This window comes from Magnolia sinica, chromosome 17 (assembly GCF_029962835.1).
Source record: "Magnolia sinica isolate HGM2019 chromosome 17, MsV1, whole genome shotgun sequence".
Lineage (NCBI taxonomy): Eukaryota > Viridiplantae > Streptophyta > Magnoliopsida > Magnoliales > Magnoliaceae > Magnolia > Magnolia sinica.
The window spans coordinates 1,819,137-1,843,501 of NC_080589.1; the positions used below are offsets into that span (position 1 = coordinate 1,819,137).

General features: G+C 38.7%; 2 protein-coding genes across 2 annotated transcripts; both read right to left on the reverse strand.

Moving 5' to 3' along the window:
- Nucleotides 1-541: 541 nt before the first annotated feature.
- Nucleotides 542-5,562, reverse strand: LOC131231092 (protein RADIALIS-like 3). Its single transcript, XM_058227186.1, has 2 exons — nt 4,719-5,562; nt 542-803 (listed from the first exon to the last, which is right to left on the reverse strand). Exons 1-2 carry the CDS (start codon nt 5,003-5,005, stop codon nt 779-781), a joined length of 312 nt encoding a protein of 103 aa, XP_058083169.1. The 5' UTR covers nt 5,006-5,562; the 3' UTR covers nt 542-778.
- A 9,340-nt stretch (nt 5,563-14,902) lies between these two features.
- LOC131230747 (probable GTP diphosphokinase CRSH, chloroplastic) lies at nt 14,903-22,613 on the reverse strand. The gene is made up of 4 exons (XM_058226706.1): nt 22,176-22,613; nt 19,593-20,525; nt 15,603-15,890; nt 14,903-15,195 (listed from the first exon to the last, which is right to left on the reverse strand). The coding sequence occupies exons 1-4, from the start codon at nt 22,572-22,574 to the stop codon at nt 15,058-15,060; spliced, it is 1,758 nt and encodes a 585-aa protein (XP_058082689.1). The 5' UTR covers nt 22,575-22,613; the 3' UTR covers nt 14,903-15,057.
- Nucleotides 22,614-24,365: the final 1,752 nt, after the last annotated feature.

Consider the following 24,365-nt stretch of genomic DNA (forward strand, 5'->3'; position numbering starts at 1 on the left):
AGTTAATGAATGTTGTCTAATACAAAATCAGTGTTATTTTCTCTGTGAATCGATGAACGGGTTTGGGAGATGTGGATGGATCATCTGGTGGGCCGCCTCCGATGGATTATCTTAACTGTCATATTGGTGGCCTCCAAATGGAGAGCCTTTGAATCAATTTTCTGGTTGCATGGCTTAGATTTTCCAATGTGAAAGAGCTCAGGGATGACCATGCAGATTGTGGCCCACCTGTGCATGACTTCAACATAGAAAATGTGGGTCCCCCAGATGCCATTTTTATCAAACCCACATCATTTATTTCCTCCATTTGATTGATGACTTCAGGATCTTCTTTGTGGATCTCAGTATGAATCATGAAGAGCTGAAATTGCCAAACAGAACTTATATATCTTCTCTGTCTACTCTGATAAAATCTCCACATGCCAGCGACACAATCAAGAAAACCATGTCCAAGATCATGAATCACCAATAAAAAATGGACCATAGGCCATTGGATGATGATGATGAACTAGTCCTATCATGTTTGGGTTGAATTCAAGTCTCCAAAAATTTCAAATTGTTTCATCTTTTTGACAGCTTTAAAGATGAATGGTTCTTTGATAACATCTATATCGACCGGCCATCTTTTTCATAAGTGGTTGAAACAAGATTGTTTTCCTTAATAATACTATAAATTACGACAAACCCATATATAGAAATTTACCTACGATCAATGTCCAATCTGTTTTCTCTGTCTATCGCCCTCTTTCATATGCGAGCATTTTGCCCATGACTAGCTTCATATGCCCAATTGAATGAGTAGCCTGCAAATGAAGAGTTCAATCAAAGGGTCAAAAACACAAATGGCAGAAAAATCATTGAGTTCGAGTCAAAATATCATCTATATACAAAGGAAGAGTTACAGTAGTAGCCATTAGAAGAAGATGGTTGCAAGAAAAAGAACCCATTTTGGTGGTTTTGATTAGTTGGGTTGGTCCCCATTGTATTCTAAGTTAAAAGCGTTTCTCATGTTTGGATGGCCCGTGGCAACCAACCTCTGAAAATCATGCAATGTTTATATGTTATTATTGGATGATCCTGTAAGAACTCTTCTGACTTTTTACAATGAAAAGTCTGCTGTGTGGCCCACGTGGGCCACCTATGATCTACAAATCATTGGACAGGAGGGTTACATTGTGGATTGCACCTGGCCTCAAGTCATCCTGATAGAATAACCACAACCATCAGATTAAAGGCAGACAGACTAAAAATGCTCCAAACATATATTTGCAAGCTTCTGATCTGGGATGGTTGTGATCATCTGTTTTTGGATCCATGTGTGATCTTCCATGGACCCGTCCAATTCAAAAAATCCACCATGATTGTAGGACATCCACAGAAACAAAATTTCTTATGGGATCATTGCTTGTGTCTGTATTATACATTAGATTCCATTATTTTGTATCGCCGAATCTCTGACAGACAAAAATCCACAAAACAAACAACAAGCACATGCTGACGCCCAGCGGAAACTTCAACATGAGAAGAAGTCACAAAGGCAATATGAAATTAATAAAATAAAATAAATCATATTGATCAGTTTGAAGTCTTTGATCTTTTAATTCTCTCATCCAAGGAAATTGCACACTTCTCGTATCAGAACAAGTACTAGTTATATTTCTACTAATTAGAATAAACCACCCAACTAAAGAAGACTGACCTTGCTCAAAATAACTCAAACTGTAAATTTGAAATCCTTAAAATGATTATTTAAGCAGATCAGATACAGCAATTGCAAATTTGTGATTATAAAAATTGTGGATTCAATAGTCTTGTTCTAGTAAAATAAACTGCCCATATTTCACAAAAACATAATCAAAATAGTAGATTCTGGCCATTGTGTTTCTGAATTTTCAAATAATGGCCATGTGACTTCATGTGTTTGGTAGTTTATAATCATCACAGCAGATCATGTTAGTTTATGACTGTCACAAGTTTCAAATATGGGGAGTGCTTTTGGAATCCCACTCCAGTGGTGTAGATTGAGTCTGGTTGCACTACCAGATCGAACCTAAAGACTTGTTATGGACTGTTAGCTATGTCGCAGAGAATAGAGGAAGAAGGAGAACTTCAAGTGCTTCATGCAAATTACCTGTGGAAAGGTTATACCAGTGAATAAAAAGAAAACAGATATTGGACCGTCAATCGACATCCAAAGATGACAAAGAAGTGTTGTGAGACTGGGAATCATAGCAATTTCTAGGAATTTCTTCTCTTGATTTCTTGTGGCGTTTTGCAATGGGCTTGCTAATCCCCTTTTATAGACATCGATCCACCATCTTTACAGTTGGATCTTTGAGACCCAAAAGAGAAATTCTTCCCTCATGCTTTGGAAATGCTAATCCACATTGATCCTTGATTTGAATGGATGAAAAAAAATGGATTTTTACAAAATAAATATAATATAGAATATTAATATTATGTTAAAAAGTTTAAAGATCTAAATTATCAAACCATTGTGGGGATTACCCAGGTCTCCACCATGAACATTCATGAGCAAGAGGGCCTCATGGCCATTGATCCAACATATACAGGCAGAGAAACTGGGCCATTACAGGTGAAACCTAAACCTCATAACAGCACTGAAGAAGGTACCCTCACCCCCATCCTGGTCCGGCCCAGCGCTCGCATGTGTGAAAAAACACCCCTGCATGCACATGTGTATAGTCTCGAGAACCCTATACACAAGGTCTATATATAAAGGCGGTCTTTCCCAAACCAATGCAGGACTAAGATCTTATCCGCTCATCGCCATCGGTGGGCCATCCATGAAGCATGAGGCACATCATACCAACAATTAGGTGGTTTGCCACATGCGGCTTCCTATACGCGCAGTTTACCGTTATGGCCATGAAGCACAGCAGCATCTAAGTGTAGAAGGACACAAAGGTTCCTCGCCTTTAACCAAAGAAATCTAAGCTAGAACACTCATTCTAAAGCTACAACTTGGTGAAGTCATTGTAAGTTAGATCATGAAAAAGGAAACCATCTGATATAGAAATTCAAAAGTGAACAGGTTCTCATATCCAATTCACCAACGAAGAATGTTAATTTGAAAAACAAGAGGAAGTCATGGATTAATACATATGTAATATCCATATATGCAGACATCTTGGTAGTTTTCATAATTATAGTTTGGTGCAGCTCCGCGGGTTGTGTTGGTTCGGCCGCACTGAAGAGCGTTCTCTATGCTAATGAACTGGGGCTAATTTTCTAATAGCTGCAGTTCACTTCTTGAAATTTAGTGATGTTTTCCATTAACTATATACTGACAGATATAGCTCCTTGATCGAAAATCTCAGTACTCAGACTCCTTGTAACTTGGAACACTGGGCAGATTTCTCTCTCCAACCAAACCAACACATCCCAAATTCAGAAGTTGTTTTTACAGTCTAAATTCCATTCTTCTAGGAATAAGAACTGGAATGATTTTCTTTTAATTGTCCGCTTCGATTTTTGTCCGCTTCGATTTTTGGGTCTTGGAATTTTGAATGACTTCAATGTTCCAACTTCAAGACATGAGAGAAAAGGCACATCATATGTTCATATGTATCATGATTCATTCAATGAGGAATACTCAATTCTGCATCGGAAAGAAGTGTGTGTCGCAAGAATTGGAGAATAAGAAAAATACAGTCGAAAGAGCCAGTAAACCAGAAGATGTAGGCATGAGCACTTTCAAGTAGTAGCATCCATCATCAATTGTATGAGGAACCCATGTGAAATGATAAAACCACAAATTGAAAAAACTTCAAAATTGAAAAGAACAAAAAAAAAAAAACCAGTTTCTCTTTGTTCAGGTCATCTCTGACAAAAAAAGTATAACCACATTAAGCTATGTTTGGAAGTCCTCAGTTTGTAACGCTGGCATGATGGGCTAGCAAAAAAATATATGTGAAATCCGTATCATATCTTCCCATACATGTCCCACATATGTGATTTTGGCTGTGGAAAAGTTGAAGCCCTCTTAATCCAGGTCCCATTCTCCGTTCCATCCCAAACGCTAGCTCGGAATTCCAGTTAACTCCGATTTCGCAGCACACCCAAACAAACCTTAAAGGAATGTAAGCAGTTGTACTAGAAAAAAAGGAACCATTTCACAAAAAACCCCACAAGAGAGAGGAATTTAGATTCTTATACAAAATTACTATGTTTTTTATGTGTGGATTGTCTTAAACATGGGCTAGTGATGAGACTGAAATATCATAGAATTTCTTTATATTCTTGCTATGATGTTTGAAATCAGACGAGGATGCCGAGAAGAAATAAATAAAAAGAAGATGACAACAAAGATAAAGATCCGCAACTTCACCGTCCCAAACAGAGATGAGTAAAGAGAAGGAGCGGCCGAAGAAACTGGATACACCAATCTAAGTGAGAGAAGAAACGAGAACGGGTTGAACAAAAAACAAATGAAAGCGAAGATCAAGTAATGCATATTTAAATGCAGAACATAAATTAGTTTCACTTTCATAATCTGCATTCTTGAATGAAACTAAAAGATGGAAAGAGAATCTAATCCAATCCGATGAAAAACGGAAGAATTGGATTGAAAACCCAATTCCATCAAACATACAACAAGAAAATTTACAAACCCATCAAACCAGATGTCCAAACAGATGAAAATGAGATCAATCTAATTCAAATTCATTCAAAGATTTTTAAGGGAGACTACATACTTCTGGTCTTCATCGGTCCAATATGTTGACTGATCACAGTCACCCGAAAGACTATGCAGATGTGCTTCTTCCAACCTATGGTCCATCTCACCGGATTCGATATTCTGCAAATCCTCCACAAGGGTCTCATAGTGCCTTTCGACCTCCTCTGCGCTCTTCCCTCCAATCATGGCGGCGACCGTGTTCCACCGTTCGGGATTCTGTTCATCAACGATGGCTAAAGCAAGCTCAAACATCTTGTTCTCCTCCCAGCTCCACCCCGAAAACACGTCTTCGAATTCACCCATGTTACCACAGTCAAGAAACCCAATACTCACATTCAATGGTATGTTGTATGAAACAATCTACAACAACCTTGATTGATATTAGGATTGTGTTTGGGTCAGATTTCAGAGAATTTCCCTTCTAAAATATCTTCCTTTTTTTGTTTTTTATTTCCCTTCTCTTGGGAGAGTCTGCACAACTAAAACAAAAGAGGAACAAGGAAAGATACCTTGTATAGAAAAATAAAATAAAATAAAATAAAAAACAACATCAGAGTCCAAGCCCTTCAGGCCAAAACTACAAAAATAACTGGCAGCCAAACACACCCATCATCTAATTCCCCATTGCTGGCAACACCCAAAATCCAATTTTCCATTTACTGCAAAGATTCCAGGATCTCTCTGATCCCAAACAAAAACCTGACAAAAATGCAAAAACACCCATGTTTTCTCTCTCTGTTTCATAAAACCTACCCACCTCCAATTTCCTTATCATTGACTGAATTTTCCATGTTATCTTCGAAGAAAAGAAAAGACCCAATAGTTACAGTAGATTACATTAGTCTAAAACAATTGGATGGGATAGATTTTAAAAGGAGAGGTCCTTTTCAATGACTTCTCATGAGGAAAGAGAAACAGCTGTAAAAAGAAATCAAGGGTGGAAATTAAGGCTAAAGAGATGGTTTTTTCTTCCTCTTTTTCTTATCTTGATTTGTCAGCAAGTGTAAGACTCAAACCTTTCACCTTTTATTTTGTTTCTTTTTTCATGTCAGGTTGGTTTGTTAGATGTTAAGCTGTCACCTTCAATCCAGACATTTTGGTCCCATTAGATATATACAAGATCTTGCTGTATTTCTCATGAGATGTGCAGTGAGAATATCACCCTCTCTTATATGATTGGAATGCAACTCACTATTTTTCCTTTTTCTTTTTAAATTTTATAAAAGACGAAAAATTGTCATATTGTTTTGGTAAGAAACTCTTTTAAATAAAAAAAAAAAAAAAACCATCTCGAATCATGACTCGGTTCGACTCGGCTTCATTTGCCTTGACTCGGTGAAACTCAAGAAGACTCAAACAAAAAAGAACAAAGAGAATAAAAAATAAAATAAAATACGGGCCAATAATCTACAACTTTATACCTTTTAAATCTTGAATTTACCAAGACTCAGAAAACCCAACCGAGTTACTCAGACTCAAATGGACTCAGTAGACTCTGGGGCATAGTTCAAAAACCCGACAATTCAATTCGACTAGATCCCCAGGGATAAGGTATTTCATAACGATAACAGTGGCCATAACGGCCACTACCATTACCTTTACAATACAGGTGGTAATGACTGTTACGGCCGTTACATCTCTTTTTTTAATTAAAAAAAATCTACAAAACCTGTATCTACCCTATGAGAGACCATTACAGAATTATTATGACCTTTACAAGAGACCTAACGAGTCATTAACAGTAGTTACAAGTCATTTTTCCATAACGGTTGTTACAGCTGTTGTGACCCCATAACATGTAATGGCTGCCACCGTTACCTTTATGTAACGTCCTTTACAATCTTGTATCGGCCTTTATAACACACTATGTTCAGAAAAACTCAGATAAAAAAATGAAAAAAAGAAAAAAAGAAAAAAAGAATAAGGACCAATAATCTACAAGATTTGTACTTTTAAATATTGAATTTACAAGACTCGGAAAACTCAACAGAGTTGCTCATGCTCAAATGGACTCAGATAATTCAAAAACCCGACAGCTCAATTCAACTAGATATTCATCTGAGTCAGGTCGACTCGATAACTAGACAGACGTTGTGAATTTGAAACACTCCACTCATTTTTAAATATTATCAGCCGAGTTACACCGAGTGACTCGGCTTGAGTCAGAACGAGTCAAGTCGACCCAGCCTACTCAGTATATTGACTCAACGAGTCTTTTCTATCCGAGACTAACTGACAATGACAAGCGAGTTTTCTAGCGACTCGACTGGGTATCCCAGGCAGTTTAGTTGACTGGGCCGAGTTTCGAGTCAAGTCACTGAGTGAATATGATTTGGACTTTGAGGTGGATTTCAAATTCATGCGTTAAAAGAACAAAAATCATAGAATTTCAATTATTTTTGGGTGTCACAAGTCCTTTTCTGATCATCTATAATTGGGAATGACGTGGAGTAATCACATGCACCTTAATTTCAGTAGTGATGTGGTGCAATTACTGACACCAAAAATTCGGTGGTGGACAGCCTAACATTTGTCCTATCTTGATTGGACGGTTGGTAGGTGCAGTGACCACCACCTGTTAGATTGATAAGCACTACAAATGATTGGTTTACTGTCAGTGGGCTCACATGGGTGTTTGAAATATCTTTGGAACCATAAGTTCAATGCAAGTGAATGCAATGTGAGCATCTATATATATGATTGGACCTCTTTATTTGTTTGCTCAATCAGACGTCCATTCCTCACGCCATCAATCATGTGGTTTGGATCATCCTATCAATATGATTTCTGTACCCTTGCTTGCTCTAATGTGGTGTGAAGGAATGGACCATCTAGATTGATAATTGGCCATACCATGTGTTATTTAAAGGCTTTGGGGAACATCTTGATGAAGGTGGGGAGGCTAGATGCGCCATGAGTCACTCATAAGACTCTCGGTAGGTAACCCAATGAGGTAATTAATTGACTCTCAGTTTACGTTGGGTCAGGTTTGTTGGGGAACTGCGGAAGCACACATAGATGAATCAAGTAAAGTATTTCAATTGCACAATCAAGTTCAAACACAAACAAACTGAATTTAACGTGGAAAAACCCTTACAAGAAAAAATCACAACAAAAAGCGACAGTAATGCACTATAAAAATAGAAAATTACAAGAAATAGAGATTACCTAATTCGAACAAGTATCGAATCTTCTCAAGCTATGCCCTTGAAACCCTAGAATGAATTAGAAACCCCTCTCATCTGCCCAAATACTAATTACACCCATATATATAACCTTTATGAGAATCACAATCGAAATCGAAAATAAATCCCACACTCATACAGTTTTGCGTGCGCTCAACGACACCTTCGATGGCATCGACAGTCTGTCAATAGCATTGAACTTCTTTGATGGCATCAAGAAATCACCAAAACATTCTATTAAGAAAATATGATTTTTTTTTTTTTATATTTCCAATGTCATCGAGCACCTGTTCGATGACATTAAACTCTACTCGATGGCATCAAGCAGTCTGTTGATGCCATTGACAAACTCTGTTTGCTCACAGATTTAAAACATCAACAATAAGATAGAGAGTCAACCTGAGTCAAAATTGGCTCAAGAGCATATAAACCAACTCAAATTCCAATCCAAACCCAACCTAAATTCTTCCATGCTCAACCCTAACCTGACTATTCAAGTAAGAATGGAATTTGCCACTTCTAACTTGGAGCCTAACAACCTGACCCAACTCAACCTAGAACTAATTGGGTTTAGGTTGGCCGGAACCCAAGTTGTAGATCTACTTCTGATCAAGTTCTGGTTTGAACTATGATCCTAACCTTTGATTAATGGACATTTATTTCTTGATTTTATTTAACCACCCTTTAGATGTGTCCACAAATCAACCAATTACATCATGATTTCAATCTAAGTGTTGGTCTATAAACCATTGAGGCTGCCTGCCACAATTTCAATGGCTTAATTTGAGTTAAAATTTCTATCCACCTGTGTATCAACCTTCACATTTTGCCAGAGTATCAAAGTCTTTCTCATCTTAGAAGTGTGAAAAAGAAAAGAAAGAAAAAGAAACATTCAATTGTTATTTCAAACATTTACCACCGCCATCAGCCCTATCCTAATTAATTAGGGTCGACTTTTTGAATCTTGTTTAGTCACATTTAGGGTTTAGGGTTTAATAAAAGGTATAGTATAAGTGTGACGCCAGCTGCAAACCTGACATAACCCTCCTTTATCTGGCCTTGGAAAAAGTAATAAAAGTACAAAACTCCCACAAATGCAATGTAATAGGCTATTTACTTCCAACATAACTCAGTAAAAAAATAAAAAAAAAACCACAATGTGAACTCTCTTTGAAATTTATAGATTTGGAGTATCTATGAAATATTCTTAACTTTTGGGATTTTTAAGGATTGACAGTTATAGTTTTAAAAAAAACATGAATTCTCATTGAAAATTAAAATGAATTTTGGGTATCTTTGAAATATTCTCAGCTTTTGAGATTTTTAAGGATTGACAGTTATAGAATCCAATGTTGCATTTGTCCATATCCAACCTGCCATCATTTCCAAAAGGGAAGTATGATGATCCATACACATGCACAATGCTCTGAACGGATGGTATTCCACAATCTCCAAATTACATACTACAATTCAGATGGGACATAGCCCAAGAATTAGATTCTATGGATGATCCTAACCTTTGACAGTGGACACCTGTTTCTAGAGCTGAATCACCATATATTTTCCATTTGACCATGTTGGCCACAGGTCAAACATTGCAAACCATCTATTCTATGTAATTTTTGGCTATTGTCCCATTCTCAGTGCAACCCAAGATTCAGATGGTTTGGATTTAGGTGGATGGAAAGCAAACATATGTTGCTTTACGCATGTACATGGATTACCATACTCTGCTGGCGTATCATTTAATTCCTCTTTCTAAAGTGTTGCCGCCTCTCTCTCTCTCTCTCTCTCTCTCTCTCTCTCTCTCTCTCTCCAATGTTTTCTACCATTTAAAGGTGGTGACTCATTTCCTCACATGTGACACACTGATATGCTATCTAAATATTCTAAAATTGTGGGTAACATTGTAGATGGAACATATCCCTAAAACAATACTGATCAAGCAATCCTAACCATCTAACTAATGGCTAATAAATGAATGGTTAAAAGTAAAATAGTGGTGGTCAGCAATTTGGACACTATGGTTCGTTATACAAATATCCAACGTGCATGGTAAACACTCTCCACCAAGTTTTAAGTTGTGGAGAACTAATATGGGAGGAGTGTTTTAGTAATTTAAATTAATGTAGATACCCCCACTTTCCACCAGCATCTCACCTTAACTTTTTCGGTGGGCAAGGTACATGTGATGCACATGGAGAGAGGAAGGGAGAGAGAAGATAGCAGATCGAAAAAGATAAAGTTATACGCCGTGCATTTTATGATGAACAATACGTTTCTACTTTTTCTGGTGTTGTAGGACACTCGAGTATAAATTCACTTCATTTTTTATCGGTATCTTAGTTTAAAGTAGTGTAGTAAATATATGAATTAAATTTCATATAATCATTTTGGAGGTGCCCCACGGAACATTTATTGCACATCTCTTTATTAACACATTGACATAGGCTACAAGTAAAGAAGAAGAGAGCGAGCAACTCATGATCAATATCAAGTAAATTCTAAGCTACTGCAGACAAAGTTTTATTTTTTAGTTTCCAAACTACCCTTAACTTCATACAAAATGTCTTTCAATATCCCTTTCAGCATCCAAAGGTGTTTTGCCGCATTTAAACTAATTGTAGGGCAACATGTCCAAAAGCTTGTCACATCATATATAATATATATAGATGTAGATTAGATTTTATATTAAATTACATGTAAACACCTTCCTTTAATTTTTAAAAATAGTAAACACCTCCCTCCAGTTTGGATTATTGCAAATACCTTCCCTTTACTTTTCAGATTGATTCCAAGTCCCCTCATTAGGTGTATTCGCTATTACCTTAAAAAAGTTGACTACTTTACCCCTATCTGGTAGGTAACTAGTTGTAGACACGTGAACCTACCATAGTACATATATGTCATCCAGTCAGCTAAGCATGATAGTGCCATCATGAAAATAAGAAACCCTAAAAATTAGGTTGATCCAATGTTGACTGGCCACCGCATAGATTTGGAGGTTTTCAGGCAGGTGGTGGCCCACATGGTGTTTAGATTAGTGTAATTTTTTAGATGTCCAATATTTATGGTGATGAAACCTTACTAGATGGGTTCGATACTATTTAAACAAGAATTGGTGGGCCCCTCAGGTGTGCAAAATAAACTTCTAAGGCAAGAGTAGTTGGTGCATATTCCACTAATGCCTCTATCAAAGAGGAGGCAAAGATGAGGTGGTTGCAATAATTCTACAATTGTCACAAATCAAAGAGGGAGTGTTTACAGTTTTCTCTTTTTAAATTCAACTTCTAAGAAAGGAAGATAGCTTTTTTTTTTTTTTAAATCTAAATTAATTTATAAAATATGGAAATGACCATGTGCCTGGGCCCTATCTCAATTAGTGCATCTCATCACCGTTCGATCATGATAGGCTAGTGATGGCAAGTGGGTCTTAGTTTATTTGACCTACTTAGAAGTTTATGGAATCAGGTGGGGCCCACTTTCTGGAAAAAATCCTTGTAAAATAATCACCAATGTGCATTAGCTATTCATAACTTCACAGAAGTGTGGGAGATGCATTTGATTGCTCCTTGAATGATGGAGAGATGTTTTAACTTTTGAGAGATCATTTATTATAAAATAATAGCAAATGGGTATTTATCATTTTGTTCAGAAGATAATGTAAGCAAGACGTTGGTAATTTCATGCATGTGTAGGGTAGTTCCCATCTACACGTGAGCACACATGTGAATATCAAGTGGGCATGCATGATCTGAGCTTTTCATCAGGTGGGCCCCACTGTTTAGATCATTTGGGCTAAAATCGTGCCACTTTCACCTTTAGGTGGGCCTCAGTGTATCTAAATAAATGGACGGCTAGAAAAAAAAATGTTTTAACCATCACTTTACTTTGTACATTGTAGCCAACTTAATGAGTGAAACAATCTCATCTCTGAGGCAGAAGTCGTAAGCATTAATTCTAGCCAGGCTAGCCTCCTATGCTGGTTTTGCACCGTTTGAAAGATGGTGGAGATCTTCAAAGACACACGTGCGACACTTTTACAGCAATCAAGACCATCCAAATTAATGACCCAACTTCGGATGGATCATAACCGAAATATTGCAATGAGAAGCTAATATCATATGATTTTCCAATCCAATTTGGGATTTTAACCATTCATTTGATAATGCGCCAATTGGATGGTTATGATTGGTTAAGCAGTGTGATATACGAGACATGCTCCATCCACAACGTGGCCCACAATTTGGGCGGTCTGGATAGCCATACCTCTATGCCATATGTGAGGATGAGTCACCATCATTTTAAAATGATACAAAACTAACGGAAGAGTAATGCTTTCAAGCAATAGGGAAAGGTCTCCCGCACGAGTTCCATATTCGCACGTGGGTCGGCGTGTGGATGGGGCAGGCTCCACACGCGCGTGGAATTAGCAAACCTCGTGCAAAGAATACATTTGATAGTCTTAAAATGTGGACTTGATTTTGGTTTTTTTGAAAGCACTTGCACATAAAATAATAGCAATTTGGTACTACTATCTTTTGTTCATCTCTTAATAAAAATGTAAGAGATGCACCTTGATTCCTTAAACAGATGGATTGGAATCTTATACATTGTTTCTAGACAAAAGGTGGACCGTTCATCCTGATTTTGGGGATGTGATTTTATTACTTTTTTTGTAGATGTTAAAATATTCCGTTTACATAAACTAATGGGTATGGTGAGAGGAAGAAAGTTGCAAGTAGCAATTGTAAAAGAGTATGACATGACACCTGATGGGATATGTGGGACGGCAGCCGTTGGATCTGGGTCCTTTGATGACAAAAGGGTCAATATGATAGAGCATTTTTGTGAGTGGAATACTTAAATAAATTTCAGATTAAAGTATTTTGACCCTTTTATCATTTAATGGGGTGTTTGGTGCATGGTATTGGAAAGGATTAGGTGGGATGAGATTAATAAAAATGTAATTATTACATATGGCAGGGATTGTCCCTGTTAGCATGGAATAAGCTTAATTCCATGTTATGTTTGTAATACAGTGGTATATTGAATGGATATACCCACCATCATTTAAAACTATTGAGAATAACACATATGTGTTATATCCAAACCGTTCATCTGTTTTGTAACCTCATTTTATGGCATGGGCCTAAAACTGATGCAGATCCAAAACTTATGTAGCCCCAAAGAATTTTTCAACGGTAGGTATTCAATCCCCGCTGCTTTCTATGGTGGGATCTGCTTGAGCTTTAGATCTACCTGATTTTTTGGCCCATGCTCTAAAATGATCTTGAAAAATGGGTGGACAGTGTGGATATAGCCCACACATCATGGTGGGACCTACACAACTTGCTAACATTGAGTGGAATTGGCACGGACCCAATGCAATTCCATCTAATCTAATTCCAAGCTTTTCCATTCTTCCCAAACATGGAGTGGAATTGTCACCGGATCAGATACAATTCCATTCCACCTAATCCCATCTAATACCATGCGCCACCCCCTAAAGGTCACAGAGACCATCCAAATTGAAAATCAAAAGAGTCTGATGGTAAAGAGGTAGAATATCCTATTGCAAGAGATTGTATTTTATTTTATCAATCTTATCTAAGGCAATACCCATCATATAAACGGCTTAGATCATTAGAAGACTTTAAATTGAGAGGTTAAAATGTATTCTACTATTTTAGTAAACTACTTGTATCAAAATTTAAAAATGATAAAATCATTCGTGTATAAAGTGGGTAACAGTATAATGTTCCAAACATTTACATAGCATATCCAATGGCCAGCAATGTCTAGTTATTCAGTTAAAGCAGGGTTTGGGCTGTTTGGATGTGTCAGACATGCTCCCATTCTCACGTGCCCCAAAATGCAAACAGAGCGATAGATAGATATTGGGAGCCACTATCTTTTGGTTTGCAAGCATGTTGACTGGAATGCTACCATTGTGTATGAATGGTGAAAACAAAATCAAGCTAATTGATGCTCTGAAAATTGAAAAATAAAAAGGTAAAAGTCAAAGATCCATTGGATAGTTAATAGGAGTGTGGTGGGCCTGGCGTTTGGAACGATTTACGCCTGGATTTCAACTGCTCGGACTTGGACCGGCCTATTTGAAATTTGGGATTCCTCAGCCCTTGTTGGGCCCACTGCTAGTGACAGTCATTAGCTCAGAACCTACAGTTGGCCTTCTGGATGGTCCCTTTCAATCAGTGGGTACTGGATGGAGCGTCATTGTCACATTACACCCACCCCAACCACCCATGTACCACACTTTGTGGTATTAGGTACGGTTCTCCCACTACATCTGGAAAGCCATGATGCAAGGACCAGGCTCGAGCTAGGTATGGATAAGCCGGACCTAACTGGTTATCTTTAGGGCCTGAAATTCAGACCCATGACCAGCCCCTGAAACTCCCAAAGGGCTTGAACTCAGGTGTGGGCCAGACTTGATGGAAAAGATGCCAAAATTGAAGTCCGCTCCTGATCTGTTTGGGATTGGGCCTGAATTCAAGCTGGGCCAAGCTCAAAATACCTAATTTCCAGAGCAAAATCCAGCTTTTGTCTGCAGTCCAACAGCCCCAAACGACACACTTTGCATAAGAGCACCAGACATAAAAAAGCACAAGTTACAGAAAATGGCATAACAAAGTGAGACACTGGGAAACTGGGTGACTCGACTCTGCTATGTTCTGTACTGAGTTATTCTGTAAACTCAGATTGTACAAGACTCAGCCTTTAACTCGCCTGAGTTGAACTTGATTCAGTAGACTCAAAGCAATGCTCTCAACCAGTGCACCTGCCTTTTAACTATCAATTTTACACATTTTTTCATTACTTGTACATAAAAAATCAGCATTTATCATTATAAATTTATCTAATTTAGTTCTTAAGTGTCGAGTCGAATCAAATAAAAACTCGGTCGAGTCTCTGAGTCAAACCGACCCAGCTGCATGTTGAGTTGAGACGAGTTTTTGGGTATTTGAACTATGGTTGGATGTTCATGCCCTTCATAAGCTAGATGTAGGTCATTGGAATTTATAACTCTATACAATAATACATAATTCTGGAGATGAACTGATACTGTACAGAAGAAATTTACATACATGGCTACCCCTACAGAATAAATACAAAATACAAAGTTACTTTGGGTCGATTTTCAAGCTATCTTACCGCCAGCCTGTCGCCTAGCTCTTTACGGTACACCTGAATCAGGCCGCTGCTATCACTCATTTGAAGCTTCTCATCCAACATGGTTCTGTACTGATCATCCGTGTCCTCTAAATTACGCATGAACTCGACCTGAAGAAATGTGGAGAGTTATGAAACCACAGCAGTATTGGAGTCACAAAGGCTGTAGGAGAATAGAATCCCTGAAGATGACATCAGTTGGATAATCCTAGCTGCTGTTGGAGGACTTTCGATGATTAGAAATGGACAGTTTGGACAAAGTCCAACGACTGTCAACATTCAATGGGAAAATATCCTCCAATTTGTGACTAAGGATGATTCAACTGTTGTAATCTTGGGGTATGACAAATCAATGGTGGGGCCGAGTAGACGAATGGTCCTCTCTCGTATGCATGCGCCATGAGGTCAGAGATAAGAGTGCCCAAGGTACAAGTGCTTAGTACCGTATCTTTTCCCTATGTGCATGTGCATTTCAAGATTCCGTGATTTTTTTCATAATCTGAGACATTCACTTTTACCTGTTTCTGAAACAAATCGAATTCATCAGAACTCAAAGAACCATCGCTGTTGGCATCAACAAGCTGCATTAGTTCCAGGGCATCCTCCCCTTCAGCTCCAAGCTCTTCAATCACTTCTGCAAGCTCCTCGATGCTAATCCTACCATCACCGTTCTTATCGAGAAGACGGAAAACCCTGTCTCTCCGGTCAGTCTCAACACATTCTCTGTTATTTGCAGAAGGGAGATCTCGAAGACGCAATGCAGCAAGTTGAGCAGCAGCCATCATAATAGCCTTGAGCCGTTTTGCCTGACATCAACAAATAATGAGAGCTTGATGTGGTTCCTTAAATCAAAACACTTACGGCCAGAAGGTTTTACATGAGAAAATCCCATGACGAAATCCAAGAGCATGTGATTAGAGACAATCCAATCACATGACGAACAAACCACATAAAAAGAGATGAATATTCGTTGAACTGAAATGAGCCTCGTAAGTAAATGATTTGAGAAGATATGGATCCCATGTAGACCACAACCAAAACCGGAGAAAAATATATCAACAATGCCATTAGAAAGGGAAACTTCCTGTAAGGGTGGCAATGGGCTGGGTAGCCTGCCAGCACCTGGTTTTGAGATGGGCTTCAACCTGCTAGCTTGGCCCGTGGAGTGGGCCTTACATGCATGGCCGATCAAATTTTGGGTTAGGCTTGGGCTCATGTCATTTTATCCCAACCCAGCCCTGCCCAGCCCAGCCTGACCCAACTTTAAATGTACATGTTATATATCCTACAAATAGGCCATTCCCATTCTTGGTTAGACAACCCATCCATTTGAATGTAGATCATTGGTTTTGTTGCTCTAAAATGTCTACTTCTCTGTGCATGTGTGATTTACTTGCTCACTGGATAGATTAGGAACATTCAAATGGGAAATAGGGATTTTATCAGTTGGATTGAGTTGGGCCTGAGCCTTGGGTTTTAAGTGTCCGGAGTGGGCCCAGCCCGGCCCATTTCCGCCCCTCTCTTCCCGCAATTATCTTCGTGGTATATACCACGTACATAACTGGAAATGGGAATCATTAACCTAAGCAGATAGATGTTTGGATTGGTGGAAAACAATGGAAAACTGTGGAAATGAAATCGATTTCCACATATGTGACATTTTTTCCTGTTCGCAAAAACAAAATTAGGAATGGAAAGGTATTCCTCAAAAAAAACAAGTAAAACCATTTCCAAAAATACTTGTTAAATCTAGATTTCCACGGTTGCAAGAAACAGCTATCACTTTTGGACCATTGACCTTTTAATATTTCCTTGGAAATAACATATGCTAAAAGAAATAGGTTAATGTGGATTCTTTTCCACACATTTCCTTTCCTCTTATGTGAAATTTGGCTTTCCATATCCATGTTTTAGTTTCTACTAATCCAAGTATTCCCTTTCAGCCACCACCAGTGAGACACTACCAGCAAGGCTGTTTGAATTTGAACACAAGGGCAACCGTCAACACTACCCTCAAACTTGTCCATAGGCACTCCATCCTTCAGGTGCTCAAGGCATTCAAATTCCATGTCTGCAAGGAGATCTATTCAACAGATGTTTATGCCTTCAATATAAAAGAGGCAGGTGACTGTAGCAAGACATGGGGCTCAATTCTCAAAGATGGCTTCGATTCCCAGCCAAAAAAGGAGACTGTATGATTTTGGGACGACGAATGGATTGGGGATAATACCCCTTGCAATCTTGTTTCCTGATCTATATAGGGCAACAACTCAGTGACAAGCCATGGTGAGAGACTGCATCCTACCGCACAATGGAAGAGCGATTTGGGGCATCAGAATCGGAAGAAATTTGAACGAGACTGAAATCGCTCAATACTCTGAGATGATGGGTATTTTAGAGTAGCTTCAGGTGATGCTGACTGCAGAGGATGAAAGTATCCGGAAGGGATCATCTTCTGGAAATTTTTCAGCAATTTTTTTATTTTTATTTATTTATTTATTTATTTTGCAGAAATAACTGAAGATCCCTCTAATTGCTTCCCGGACAGCATTTGGAACTCAACAGTGCCCTATAGAGTTTCATCCTTCGTGTGGACAGCAGGAAAGGACAAAAAAAACAAAAAACTTGACTCAAGACCAGCTGCAGAGATGAGGTTATAGCTTCCCCAACAGATGCATTTTATGCAGAAAGAATGAAGCATCAGTGTCCTACTTGTTTATGTCATGCCCTTTTGTGAATGAAAATTGGGCCAATGGGTTCTCTTTTGAAATGGCATAGGTCTTCAAACTTCAAAGACAGGCTCCTCAACGAGATGATTTGCTGGTCAGGTTGGCAATTTCAAGGCCTCACTTCTCTGGTCCATGTCGCCCTTTTCAGTCTTAAGAAATTAGTCTCATCTTCAAACGGATTGAATCCTCAGCTGATAAGGTTTTCCAGGACATTAGTGGCAGCTCGTTTTCATGGACAGCAGGCCATGTGATCTTTGAATACTTCAAGCACATGGAGTTTCAGCACAATTGGGGAATTTGGCTGGCCAATCAGGGCTGTCATAAATGCACATCACTTGACAAAACACTTATCATTGGTAATGGTACATGATTCCTAACAAAAGTTTTCCACATGGAATAGTTTTGTAGGCTTTCTCTGGTCTCCCTCAAAGCTTGATTCCAAAAACAAAGCAATATCTATTGCAATTAGGGAGTCAATGCTTACCGTCCATAACCACTTCCACCATATGTCCATTGTAGTAGAAGTACCACACACAGAAGTGTGTTCTTGGGTTTCAGGGAGTACGGATCATCCTTGGGATGTGATTATATTGTAAAAGGCATCTGGCTAGGGGTTAAACATTTCATTTACCCCCTGAATCGGTCCACCTGATCATTCAGTGGTTGATCTTGCATGTTCATGGGCAAAACGCTCCTTTCTTTGTAGGGGGACTTCCCACCCTCTTCCCTAATTTAATGAATCTCCGTTAATCTTTCCAAAAATAAAAAGGGCAGGTGCCCGATGGCATGTGTGCATGTGCTTTTTCAGTATCCCTTTATGATGGCATACACTAAATCCTTTAAGCTGGCCATCTCTAAAACACGGACTATTTAACCCTTCCATACTAACTGTTGGGCAGCATCATATCAGTGCAAGTCAAAAGCTGCATCAAGAAGCATGCATGCAGTTTCCATATGACTCACTTTCTGTTAGGCCAATAATAGATCTAATTGGCATAAGAATTAGAACACTTGTCTCCCTCCCATTTTTCTCCTACATTTTCTACAGAGAGATTTCAAATAATTCTCGCAGAAAATATCTACATTCAAACATTTTGGTAACGTTTTCCCACAAAATTACAACTGGTGAAGACGTGTAGCCCCCCAAACTGGGGCTATTCCAGCATACAAGGAGTATAGCACAGGCTGCCTCAGGTGCCTATGACAGTTGGAATAAGGAGCGAAAGAAAATGCTCATCTCCAAATCAAGTGTTTCATAAGGCTAAATGATTTGTTATGGAATGAGCTAGAGGTGATAAAGCATTTGCAGGTTGCCCATTGGAGGCTTTTCAGGGTAGTTGGGGGCAGTCCACTCCCTTGTATTAGCTTTTATATCCTTTTTTTCTCCTCTTTTAATAAATTCTCAGTTACCCTTCAAATTTATATTTTTGTGTGTGTGCATAGACATGTGTGTGATCTGTACAGTACTACAGTTACTGCACATGGTTGAAATCATGAAATTCCATAAAAAGGGAAATGGTGCTTCATTCACCAGTATATAGGTAGGAATGCAATATCATCTTAGATGTGCAAGATTAATAAATAAATACATTTACTGTCTTGCCATTAGCAGGGAAGAGAAACACAGATAATTTCAAAAAAAGAAATGATATCATTAGTGCAGATTGACCACGAGAGGAACAGCACAATGGACATTAGTAGCAAGTAGAGAGTAGACAAACATCGAATGAAAAATCATGGAAACCAACCAGTCATGGCAACGCATAGAGAGAAACTTACCTCTTCAGGATCTGTCAGACCCCCCTTGTACAAAGAGTGGGATGCAGTTCCACCAGCAGCCAATCTGTTCATATCTGTGGTGCGTATTTGTATTTCCATTAGTGGTCTAGTCCGGGAATTATCACTAACATCAACTGTCATATGTAAACTCTTGTAGCCATTTGCCTTGGGCCAGGTAATATAGTCTTTTGTCCGGTTCGGTATTTCTTTCCACAAAGATTGGACCACTTCACGAGCCCTGTAACAAGCTTTCTCACCTCTCTCTATCATGCTATCCCCAGATCTAGGATTCAAAATGACCCGCAAGCCTAATAGATCATTTACTTCTTCCGGTTTACGGCCATCCTTCAATATCTTTTTCATGGTGCTGAATCGGCTTTTATAGCGACCTTTGATTGAGATGTCATCCACCATGTCTGCAAGCACAGGATCAGCTTTTAAGGATTGAAGCAGCTGTTCCTTGTATATGTCTATTAGGGGCTTGCTTCCTGTTTCATGGCTTCTCAACCATGTATCAACATAAAGGTATGAATAGGGAAACAGGTATCGGAAGGAGAGGTCCTCCAGCTCCAGTGATAAGGCTCCAGAGCCTACAGCATGAGCTAGGGGAGCATATATCTTCATAACCTCAAGAGACAACATCTGTTGTTGATATCTAGGAAGGTAATCTAGATGCCTCATGATATCAAGCTTGAGAGCAAGTTCCAATACCACCGCCCTAATGTCGTAGTATGTCAAGCAGAATTTCCTTAAAGCAGCAGAACTATCATCATCCAGAACTTCAACTCTCGAAGGAATTCCCCTTACCCGCAAACTCTCATGCAATACATGAGCCGTACCAGTTCCAATCTGTTTTTTTACTTCATGTATGCTCATAGCACCTGTCTCCAGAACTTCTCTCAGTATGCTGGCCGAAATAACTTCTGCATCCATCTGCAATCACCACCATAGTAAGTCAAATCTGTCTTGCAGGTTCTCTCTCTGTGGATATCATTGTAAGTTTTACCTATAAAAAAAGGAGCCCGACAGAAGAAGGTAATAAGACGGTTTCCTTAACCTCTTACAAAACAAGGCTAACAGTCTAAAAGAATATTGAAAGTGCTCTGGGAAGCAAATCTAAGTGATAGTTGGAACTTCCTTAATGGAGGAGCAAATAGCCAGCATAAAAATACTAACTACTTAAGAATCCATGAAACTAAAAATCTGGCCATTTCTTGAAAAATAGCCTGTCTTCCTGGAGAAAGTAATATGTAATGATACTAAGCAATAGACAGAAATTCTTGGTAATTGTGCATGTAAAATGCAAATGATTCTACTAATATTCTAAGTCAAATGATGGGGATCTCCACTCAAAACATGCTCTAATTTTAAACGAGAGTAACTGCAGCTATAAGTGAACAATGCGGTTCATAAATTGTAACCAATGAAATGAGCACAGGGAGTTTATTGCATCAAAAGGGTAATAGAGGGCTGTAAAGAAGATGAAAATAATCTGTTTCTTCGAAACATTGAAAGCTTTACTGAAAGTCTAAAACCAAATACTAGCTCCAAATTTAAATTGAATCTCATAGTCATTGCAGTCATAGAACTCCAAACATATAAATTTGAGAGCTCCACTCCATGTTTATTAGAAATCATCAGTAGTAATGTCTTCCCTCTTCTCAACTCTGTCCAGTATTTCAAAATCGTGATAGGACTACAGGGCTAACTAACATTACCTAATTTTCTAAGGCGTAACCTCAGCTAACCATACCAAAAATGTCATTCGCACATGCATAAAGATCTTAATGTAGTCCAGGTTCTGGCAGAAGTTGGTGCCCACCCCACCACCTGAATTGGTGATTCCCCCAATCCCCATCGGCCCAAATGGACCACAATCCGAAAATCAGCCCAATTTGAGGATCTTCACAAGCTGAAGAGCAGCCTCCGAACAAATGTTTAAAAACGAGAACTGGCAAATTACTCTAAATGCATCAGGTGGGAGGTTAGGATCGTTCAATTGATGCAATTTTGGGATTGCTGTCAATCTACATAACTGCCCAACATGATGCATGGTCCAGATCGTACAACCATGCTGCCATGTGACTAGATAACAATCTCAATAACCTAACATAGGCCACAAAGTAAACCCAAGAAAACCAAGAGAAACAACTTTGTCACTCTAACAGAGTGTGATGGATGACGATATGCAGGCACTCAGTACTTGGCGTATGTGTAACTAAATTCAAACCGTCCAGATAGTGGGACCCACTTTAGATGGTTTATAAAACGGTAACTATACTGAAATGATGCCTTTACATGGTTGATCATTTGATATCTAACGGACGGTCAGCATGGGAAATAATCATCAGTCCGCGTTCAACAAAGGAATTTTCAAAACTCAGTTATCAAAATCGTTGAACTAATATTATTTTAGGTTTACAATCCATCTAGTGTGTTTCATGATTTGGACGGTTTAGTTCGAATTAAATGAGTGCCACGTGTAAAAATGCAAGTGCCTGCTTATCATCCAGCTCACTCTGCCAGAGTATCAAATAACTACTAAAAACCCAATTCCAGTTTCCATCAAACAGACACCAGTACCTGAAGATCGGCAAGGACGCAAGCGACGGACAGAGCGCGAGAGAGTGGGGCCCGCCCGTCGGCCGCAAAGGGCAGCGCCTGCAGGAGAGGAATCGAGAGCTTCAGCGCCTTGAACAGTAGCCGAGAGGAGCTCGTCGAGATCACGCTCATCCTGTCCGTCAGATCGTTGAACGCTCCGACAAGTTCCACCACCATCTTCCCTCCAGGTTGCTCGATCGTCGTCGCGTTTCTCTCGGCCGCTGATGGACGGAAGGCGATGAGTCGGATCTGCCGGGTGGGATTCGAAGAGAAGCTGAAGATCGGGAGTAGATTTGGAGGTGGATTGAGAATTGAAAGAGAAATCCTAGAAACCCTAATTCTGGTAATTGGTTGGTGGAGGCCATGGACGGAGAGCTCCATTGCGAGAGAGAGAGAGAGAGAGAGAGCTCTGCTGCAGTGCTGCTTCCTATTGTAAGGTAGAGCTTTTTTTTTTATAATTTTTATTTTTCGGGATAATTATAAACAACTGCTTTTATTTTTGGTTTATTTCAATTATCCCCTTGGTTTACAGATACATCCAGAATCCCCCCCAGGGTCTGTTAAAACGGTCTACTTTTTCGAGGTAACTGTCGAATCGGGTACGTCGTGAGTTTCACATTTGTATTGGAGTCGTGTTTCAATGATCCCAACCGTACATATGATGGTCCCTCTACTTGATCTCCAAAAAGAAAAGTATTTACATTTAAAGATTTCAACCGTTTGATCATTTAACTATTTTCCCTTGATTGAATGGACGGTCTATTCAACATGCAAAAATCAAAGGTCCAAAATTTTTAATCTAAGATTATTTTTATGGCTTTTCTCCACTGACAGTGAGTCCCATGAAATAAACGGTTTGGATCAAAAAAGACGCCGATGTATCATGTTACTCCAAATGAGGATGTATTCTACCAAACCTTCCTTTCTCTCTCCCGGTTTTTTTTAGTTACCAGTTTAGTGTATTGCACGTGCATAAGCACGTGCCATACGAGATCTGCATGGAGTTAGTTTAGCACTGTTTAAAAAATAATTGGGACTCTTCAACCGTACACGTGGCATAGTGATAATGAACAGAGATCCAAAGTGTCCACGTCACTGACCCAACTATGAATGGAGCATCACCAAAAAGTCTACACAAATAATATCAGCTCATCTGTATTACCTTTGAATTTGAACCACTCATTGTTACTTATAACCATTCAATTGATAGCCACAAAAAAATGGACGGTTAGGACTGCTTGGTAGGTATGATTTTACAGATCCTTTCCATCCAATCATGGACCCACGATTTTACCATGGTTGTCATTACTCTACATAGCACCACCATTTTGAAAACGATGCAAAACTAACAAAGTAATCTTCATCCAAACCATTGGATTTTTCATTTTCAACCATCTAATAAATGCCAACCAATCCGAAATTAGATAATAATAATAAATCTTTAATTTTGATTCACGACACATATAGACTGGGATACATAATATGGACGGTTTAAATTGGGTTAATTATATTCAAAATACAATTTCTATGTAATTCCGAAAGTGCTTGCGTATCATCCATCACACTCTGCCAGAGTGTATATATATATATTTCTCTATCTCTCTCTTTTTTTTTTTCGATTTCCTTTTAGAAGAATATCCAATAGGCTAAGTGAAAGGGGACATTCCAGTGCACCTAGTTGTACTTGTTCTTGTTTGCATCTAAATGTGAATGGACAAGATCTTTCATAAAAGAGAGATCCATTCATAGATATTTTTACTACCATTCGATTAGTGTGATTTTTTCACATCAGCATAAAAAGATTGGAATGGATATAATGGACAGTCCAGATATGAGATGAATATGTAGTTCGAGTGCAACTAGTTGCATGCTAAGGTTTCCAGTACTCCACTGGATCATTTCTCTAGATTCTGTTTGCGATTGCTTTGTTTGTGCATTTGCCGCGTCGGCAACGACTACCGAGACATGTATTGATAGGTTAGAGACAGGTGCACCAAAATACAGTACATCCATCTCTGTAAAATCCAAACCAAAGAGTAAGATATCAATCTGAACCGTCCATGATATTTCTTATATCATATGTTTCCTACTTCTTGAAAATATAACTTAAAAAATGGTTATCAACATATTTTTATTCTTTTTCTCTTCAACGAATTTGGACTATTTAAAGTT

Excerpts from the sequence above, each read along its gene's own strand:
- LOC131230747 (XM_058226706.1), bottom strand. The coding sequence starts at position 22,574 with ATGGAGCTCTCCGTCCATGGCCTCCACCAACCAATTACCAGAATTAGG. Across the intron at positions 20,526-22,175 it reads GCGTCCTTGCCGATCTTCAG|ATGGATGCAGAAGTTATTTC; the intron begins GTACTGGTGTCT and ends TGGTGATTGCAG. Across the intron at positions 15,196-15,602 it reads TCGATTTGTTTCAGAAACAG|GTCGAGTTCATGCGTAATTT; the intron begins GTAAAAGTGAAT and ends ACATTTCTTCAG.
- LOC131231092 (XM_058227186.1), bottom strand. The coding sequence starts at position 5,005 with ATGGGTGAATTCGAAGACGTGTTTTCGGGGTGGAGCTGGGAGGAGAAC. Across the intron at positions 804-4,718 it reads TGGACCGATGAAGACCAGAA|GCTACTCATTCAATTGGGCA; the intron begins GTATGTAGTCTC and ends CTTCATTTGCAG.